The following is a 7,454-nucleotide window of genomic DNA, read 5'->3' as shown; positions in this document are numbered from 1 at the left end:
TTCAACAGAATTGTCGGGGGTCCTGCCCCGACACAGGAGCCGGGGAAAGGGAGGTGAGCTGTCCGCCCATTATCCACAGCCTCCCTGGGAGACAGTCAGACATGACAGGGAGCCAGTCAAGCAGGAACTCGTTTATTGCAGGCGTCACAGAGCTTATAAAGGCAAAAACCATAAGCGGGAAACCCCCGGCAGAGCGTCCAATCATTTTAAAGGTCAACTTGAGCATGCAGTCCCTTCTTCATTGCAAAGCATAGCAAGGTGATCGCGCGCTGCCAGGATGGTGGGAGCCAACCAGCGATTCTTCCAAACAAGTCTGATCAGCAGGAACTCGTTTATTGCAGGCGTCACAGAGCTTATAAAGGCAAAAACCATAAGCGGGAAACCCCCGGCAGAGCGTCCAATCATTTTAAAGGTCAACTTGAGCATGCAGTCCCTTCTTCATTGCAAAGCATAGCAAGGTGATCGCGCGCTGCCAGGATGGTGGGAGCCAACCAGCGATTCTTCCAAACAAGTCTGATCATGCCCCGGCCATTTCCTCTAGGCGCCAAACCAGTCTGGTCACACCCCAGCCATTTGCTCTAGGCACCATCTTGCCTCGCCCTGGCCTCAGGCCCCCACACAGAATCATGGAAGAAAATTTCCCAAACTTAAAGACATGCCCATACAAATACAAGAAGCATATAGAACACCAAACAGACAGGACCGGAAAAGAGACTCTTGACAGCACGTCATAGTAAAAACACTACACGTACAAAACAAAGAGACAATACTGAAAGCTGCAAAAGAGAAACAAGACACATATAAAGGAAAACCCTTTAGGGTTACAGCTGACTTTTCAGTGCAAACTATGAAAGCCAGAAGAGCCTGGACCAACGTTTTCCCAGTTTTAAATGACCACAGATGCCAACCCAGCTTACTATACCCAGTCAAAATGTTGATTATAGTCGAAGGGGGAAAGAAAAATTTTCCATGACATAAGTAGGCTGAAGGAATTCTTTTTCACAAAACCAGCTCTTCAGAGAGTTCTGGAAGCAATATAAAGAGCTGAAGAAAGGAATTACTATACCCAAGGGGGTGTGGAAAGAAAGTCAATGAAGGTATAACTGTGGAAAAGTACAGCTATATCAAAAAGACACAGACTAGGTGAATGGATTAAGAAACAAAACCCATCTTTTTGTTGTCTGCAAGAAACTCCTCTCATTTTCAAGGACAGACACTATCTTAAAGTGAAAGGATGAAAAAAATATATCAAGTAAATGGTACTAAGAAAAAAGCAGGCATAGCAATTCTAATATCTGACAAAATAGGCTTTAATCAGAAGAGATAAAGAGGGCAACTTCATTCTGATCAGAGGAACAATAGATCAAGAAGATATTACAATCATGAACATATAGTCACCAAACTCTGGTGCACCCAACATTTATTTATGTTCAGAGTTCTAGAGGGAATTGGACTGGAGGGACCATACCATCTGGGAAGTGTGTATATAGTTGAATAAAATTGTTTGGGATGTTCTGTGTAATATGCACACACAAATCAACAGATTTTTAAAAATGTATTATATTTGAGGAGGAAGCATGGAAATTTATATCATGTTAATTAGTAGAGGTGATAAACATTACCATTGAAATCTACCCAATGACTTTATAGACATACACAAGTGCCAAGGATCCAAGTGCAACCGATTATGACTCATAATAATCAGATACATACAGATTAGAGATGCATGTGCCAGCATCTCAGTGTTAGTAGCAAAAACAATGAGTCTTTCTGCAAGGAACAAAATATTCTAAAATGAAAGGGCGATCTTTTTTAAAGTTAACTCAATTTTATGTCTTACAGGGCTTATACTGATTTCAGTATTGTATAACTATATCAACTCAACTGTGAACCTAGAAACTTGCACCCACTTGTGACAGAGATGTACTCTTGCTCTGGAGTGTGTTACCGAATATGTTAAAGCTGTGGTGAAATGCTTCTTCTAATAATGTAGTTATTAAAAATTAAAAATAGTGACTAAAAAATAATAATAATAATTAGTAGATGTGAAAAACATTACCACTGAAATCTACCTGATGACTTTATATCCATGCTTAGAGGCCAAGGAGCTCAGAAAGTAACTGACTATCACTAGTTATAATCAGATATATAGAGATTAGAAACGCATGTGCAAACGTCTTAATGTCAATTGCATTGAAAATGAATTTTTCTGTATGAAACTTTATTTTAATAATGAAATGGAGATCTTTTTTAAAGTAATATTTTAAAAAACAAATAGATGTACTCTCTTTGAGCCTTTTGCTTTACTCTATGCTTAAACAATTCTAACCTATGTTTATTACAAATCTGTGTTTGTAAATAATTCTCTTTTCTTGCTAATACCTTGACTAACTTGGTTTTGAAATTCTTGACATTTTCCTGGAAAGATGGCTCAGTGGCTAAGAGCACTGACTGCTCTTGCAGAGGAACTGGGCTCAATTCTCAGCACCCACATAGTAGCTAACAACTGTCCGTAACTACACTTCCAGGGGAATACAACGCCACCTTCTGACCTCCACAGGCGTTGCATGACACGGGTGCATTTGCACACATGTAGGCAATACACTCATATACATAAAATAATAATAAAATACTTTAAAAATGTTATTTTAGTGAAAGCTAAGACTGTAACTGCATCTGTTGTTTATGATGATGATGTTGTTGAAGATGGAATTTTACCTGAGTAATGTTAAATGATATATAGTAATGCTAAATGATATATAGTTAATTTAAGATTAGAAATACAGCAAAGTCCAAAATGAGGCTGAGTAAAGCATCTTTGTAAAATTCATTAATACTCTGAAAGGAGTGAATTCTAAATCTTGCTCATTCTCTTTTTTTTCAAGCTTCGTTTTTTTAAACAGGACCTCATGTTGACCAAGCTGGACTGAAACTTACTATGTAGCTGAAGATGACCTAAAACTCCTCTTCCTCCTGCCTCCACTCTTCCTTGTGCTGTGATTACAAATGTGTATTACTACATCTGTCTCTGAAGTTCAACTTTTTTTCCAACTTCAGCTCAATAGAGCCAAATTTGTAATCTTAAAAACTGTTTATAATGTTTATATGTGTATACTTTTACCACATTAAATTTTCTGAGCTAGTTTAAAATAGAAAAATAGATTCAATGCCTGATCTTATTGTTAAACAATATCTTTATGGTGGTCAAGCTTCTATACCAGCACTTGGGAGGCTAAGGCAGAAGGCCACAAGTTACTGGGATGGTAGCACATGCCTATAATCCCAACACTAGGGAGACAGGGGCAGGAGGATCAGTTTGAGCCAACCTGGTATACATATCAAATTCTCAACCTTAGCTGATACATCTGAGGTGAGGCAGGGGGAAATGAATGATTGTAGAATACTATAACCAAACATCTAAAATGTTAATAGTTTTATTGGCTGTGGATGTAGCTCAGTGGTACAGTGGTTGCCTAGTGTGTCTCAGGGTTCTATCCCTAGTCCCTGGAATAAAATGCTAATACTTTTTATTTCTGGATAGGCAATATTAGAAGTGTTTTGCTATTGTTGCTTGTATTTAGACATCCTCAGTGTATCTTTGCTGCATCTGTAACAAAAATGATAGCTCAAGTTTTTACAACTGTAATGTATCTGAGCATCTATGTTTTATGTTTTTATATGGTTCCTTTCCTTCTTAGGAGACAGAAGAAATTGATGAAGCATTGAAGATAGCTGGCAATAATTTTGAACAACTAAATATTGCTGTAAAAGTAAGAATTTTGAATAATTAAATTCTACCAGGAAGTAAAGTATGACCTTGTTATGAAAAAACCCACATGGGGGGAGCAGTACTGAGGATTGAAGGATTAAACCTATAGGGTTATGCATGTGAGGCACCTTGTCACCACTGAGCTACAACCAAAATGACCTCTCTAAATGTGTACATTTTGATGTGTTTCACTAGGTTTGGGCTTAAATTCAGTTTTTATAAATACAGTAACCTAATAATATAGAAACAGGTAAAAGAATGGAAACTCCCCACCATAATCAGCCAGAATTGGATTTGTAGTATTACAGCACTAGGAGCCTAACAAACTTGGAGATTATAAGGAATCATGACTTGTACTTTCTCAAGCAACAATTTTTAAAGCTGTTTAAAAACAAACATGAAACAACTAACATTTTCATTCAAGTGTGGTTTCTAATTTGGGGGCAGAGTGGTTTTTTTGACTTAGAGAATCCTATAAATGACTTGATGCTGTAATGACAAAAAGGGATAAGAAAAAGTTTAGAAAACATCAGTAGATTTTTTTAGTAACTGGGTTTTTCTTTTACTTTGTTTCATCAGATTATCAGTACAAAATGCCAACAAGATGTAATCTTGCTGACAAGTGCCAGAGTATAAAGTTAAAAGTTGGCCTTCGTGGTTTGCTCTATTTATTACCTAATCACCTGTGTAGATATTTTTGAAAAATCCAGAAAGTAACTTACACATTCAAAATCACACTGAGAGCACAACTTCAACAAAGTAGCAATACCAGAGTAGGTCTTTCACTTGTTCTTCTCAGATGCTTGAGCACAGACAGAATCAAGCAAGAAAGGAATCACACAGTCTAGCAGATGCTGTGGAGAAACAGTTTGATAAACTTCTTGCATCTCTTCACTCCAGGTAATAACTTAAAAATAAAAACATAACGAAACTGAAGTTCTTAACATTAATTCATCATTCTGTTCCTTTATTTAGGATGAAGTAACACGTAACTTTTAAGTAATGTGGAAGGTAGGGCATGAACCATAAAAACTGGTGTCTAGCTAGGTGTGGTGACTCATCCCTATACTCAGTGCACTTAGGAGGCTAAGGCAGGTGGGTTTCTGTGAGTTTGAAGACAACATGAGCTACAGTATGAGGTCCTGTCTCAAAACAAATGAACAGGGTTGGAAAGATGGCTCAGCAGTTAAGCACACTGGCTACTCTTCCAGAAGACCCAGATTCAGTTCCCAACACCCACATGGCAGCTAACAGCTGTACATAACTCCAGTTCCAGGGAGTCCAGTGCCCTCTTCTGGCATTGCATGCATGTGGTACACTTACATACATTCAGGCTGAATGCTCATGTACATAAAATAAAAATAAATCAAAAAAAATTAAAAACAGACTGATTTTTAGAACTTCAAAATCAAATACTTTTTGTACTTAAAAAGTTTGTCTACCTATTTTGTAATCTCAAAGATAACTTTAAAGTTAATAAGCTGCTTTTAGTTGGGTCCCCCTCTCTCTCTCCCTCCCTCCGTCCTCCTGCCCTCCCCTGCCCCTGCATTTTTTTAGAGGGAGAGAGTATTACTACATAGCCCAAGCTGCTTTCAACCTCACAATTCTCTTGCCCCAGTTTCCCAAGTGCTAGGATTACAAGCCTGAACCATCAGACTTCGTTCTTAAAGCAGTTAACACAGAAAAATATTTTCAAAACCTAACTCATGTTGGAGAGTTCTACATATCTAGGAAATACAGACTTTTTCTTCTGTATAGGACTATTATTTTCCCTTGTTCTTGTTTCCATCAGAGCAGAAGCCTTTCTGATAGGCAGCTACTAACAATTTCATGTCAAAGCTATTTGACATATGCTGGGTTTTTTTTTTTAAGTCTTAGAGTTTTAATTCAGAAATGGTTATCAGGATGGAAAAAACAATCACAGACATTGGTAGCACAACCTTAAATAGATATACAAAAGAACATATGTATTTGTTAGCAAATATATATATATACATACAAATTTATACTATGTTATATATTTAAATTTTTTAAAGATTTTTTTAATTTGGTTTTATTTTGTGTGTGTGTGTTACACAGAACATCCCAAACCATCTTATTCAACTATACACCACTTCCCAGATGGCACCTTCCCATAGCCTCCCTCCCCCCACTAGAGTCTTTATACTCTGATACCCTTGTGTCTGCTGTGTTGTCAGTACCCCCAGCCATTCCCCACTACTTGTCCATCAGGCGAATCTAGTCAGCCTATCTAGAAGTCTTTGTTTTAGGAAGGTCAGCTGTTCCTCATCTAGCAGCAATCAGTTATCAATATTCCTTTAGATAAGATTGGTGTGTGCTGTTCATTTTCCCAGTTCTCTGCTGGGTTACTATCTGGGAGTCCCTTTGGCCACCCTGGCCAACAACTCAAAAGAAGGTATCTCCTGTGTGGCATTGTTGCTTGTTATGTAGCCTTTTGCTATACATACGGACTCTTAAAAAATTATATTGGCGCTTTTCATCTTTGGTTATAATTTCGTTTTGTGTATTTAATGCCATACAGTTGGCCCAGAGAAACCAATTTATTTTTACTCTTAAGGTCATTTGAGGATCTGTTCCTCAGGGGTCACATGGGCTTGGGAGGAGCCCCTGGCTCCTTACTTTTACCAGCTCTGCCTATGTGAAGACAAGTCAAAGGTCCTGCTCGACCATGGCTGGCTTCACTTGGAAGCATGAAGTAAATGATTCCTCTTTGTTGACCCTCCTCTTTGTAGACTGGACATGGGTTCAGGTCCATCTGGTGGGGTCTTCTCGGCCTCCTTGATCAAGAGGACAGGTGACCCACCACAATTACGGGACATTTTGAGAGATGCTCATATTCCCCTGGAACTAGTTGACCTAGGTGGGCAAGGAGCAAAATCTGTTCTTTATGTCCCTCTGACCAAATTATTATAGGCCTCAAAGTATGTCTGTTAAACATCCAAGAAGGTTAGTTCCACCAGTCTGGTACTTTTAATTACTGTGTGTCATGTAGATAAATCTTGGGCAAAGACCAATTATTCTCAGATAAACCTTACCTAGACATGTATTTCTTGCTCTGGTATGTGTAATTTGTCAGTAGGTTCTTAGAGTAATATGGTTCCTTCTGGTTTTTAAAACTATGCATTATTTATCTCTCACATTGTCTCACCCCTCCATCATGGTTTCCCCAATTAAGATGCCCACATTTCCCCCCTTTCTCCTTTAATAATACCCTTCTCCTACGGTCCTACCTCTTTTGAGCTCCTTCTTTCCCTTTATCCCCTAGGTTCCTTATATACCCTTGCCTCCCCCCTCCCTTAAACTAACCCACTTTTTATCCATATCTCCCTTATTAAGGACTGTTTACTACTGTTCTCTTTCAGGTTATTTCTTTACTTTACCTCCCTGTTTCCTTTCCATTATCCTGATTCCTGTAGTTATGTTTGGATATATACTCACTTATCAGGGTTTGGTTCTAGGATCCACATATGAGGGAGAACATATGTAGATTTTTTTTTCTGAGACAGTGTTACTTCACTTAGTATAACAGTTTCTAGTTCCATCCATATACCTGCAAATTTCATGATTTCATCTTCTTTACTGCTGAGTAAAACGCCATCGAATGAATGAAACACATTTTCACTATACACACATCAATTGAGGGACACATAGGTTGTGTCCATCT

The 7,454-nt window shown here is 38.2% G+C and overlaps 1 protein-coding gene across 1 annotated transcript in view; it reads left to right on the top strand.

Annotated features, from left to right (window-relative positions):
- Rnf17 (ring finger protein 17) overlaps positions 1 to 7,454 on the top strand; it is a 211,144-nt gene that overhangs the window by 51,350 nt on the left and 152,340 nt on the right. The window contains exons 5-6 of the mRNA XM_008824356.1: positions 3,699 to 3,770; positions 4,569 to 4,669. Of these exons, the coding sequence (XP_008822578.1) occupies positions 3,699 to 3,770; positions 4,569 to 4,669 (173 nt within the window). The remainder of the gene's footprint in view (positions 1 to 3,698; positions 3,771 to 4,568; positions 4,670 to 7,454) is intronic.

The sequence above is a fragment of the Nannospalax galili genome, unplaced genomic scaffold, assembly GCF_000622305.1.
Source record: "Nannospalax galili isolate Female #2095 unplaced genomic scaffold, S.galili_v1.0 scaffold388, whole genome shotgun sequence".
Classification (NCBI taxonomy): domain Eukaryota; kingdom Metazoa; phylum Chordata; class Mammalia; order Rodentia; family Spalacidae; genus Nannospalax; species Nannospalax galili.
Note: the sequence above shows the minus strand (reverse complement) of the source record. Positions and strands in the feature narration are given on the sequence as shown.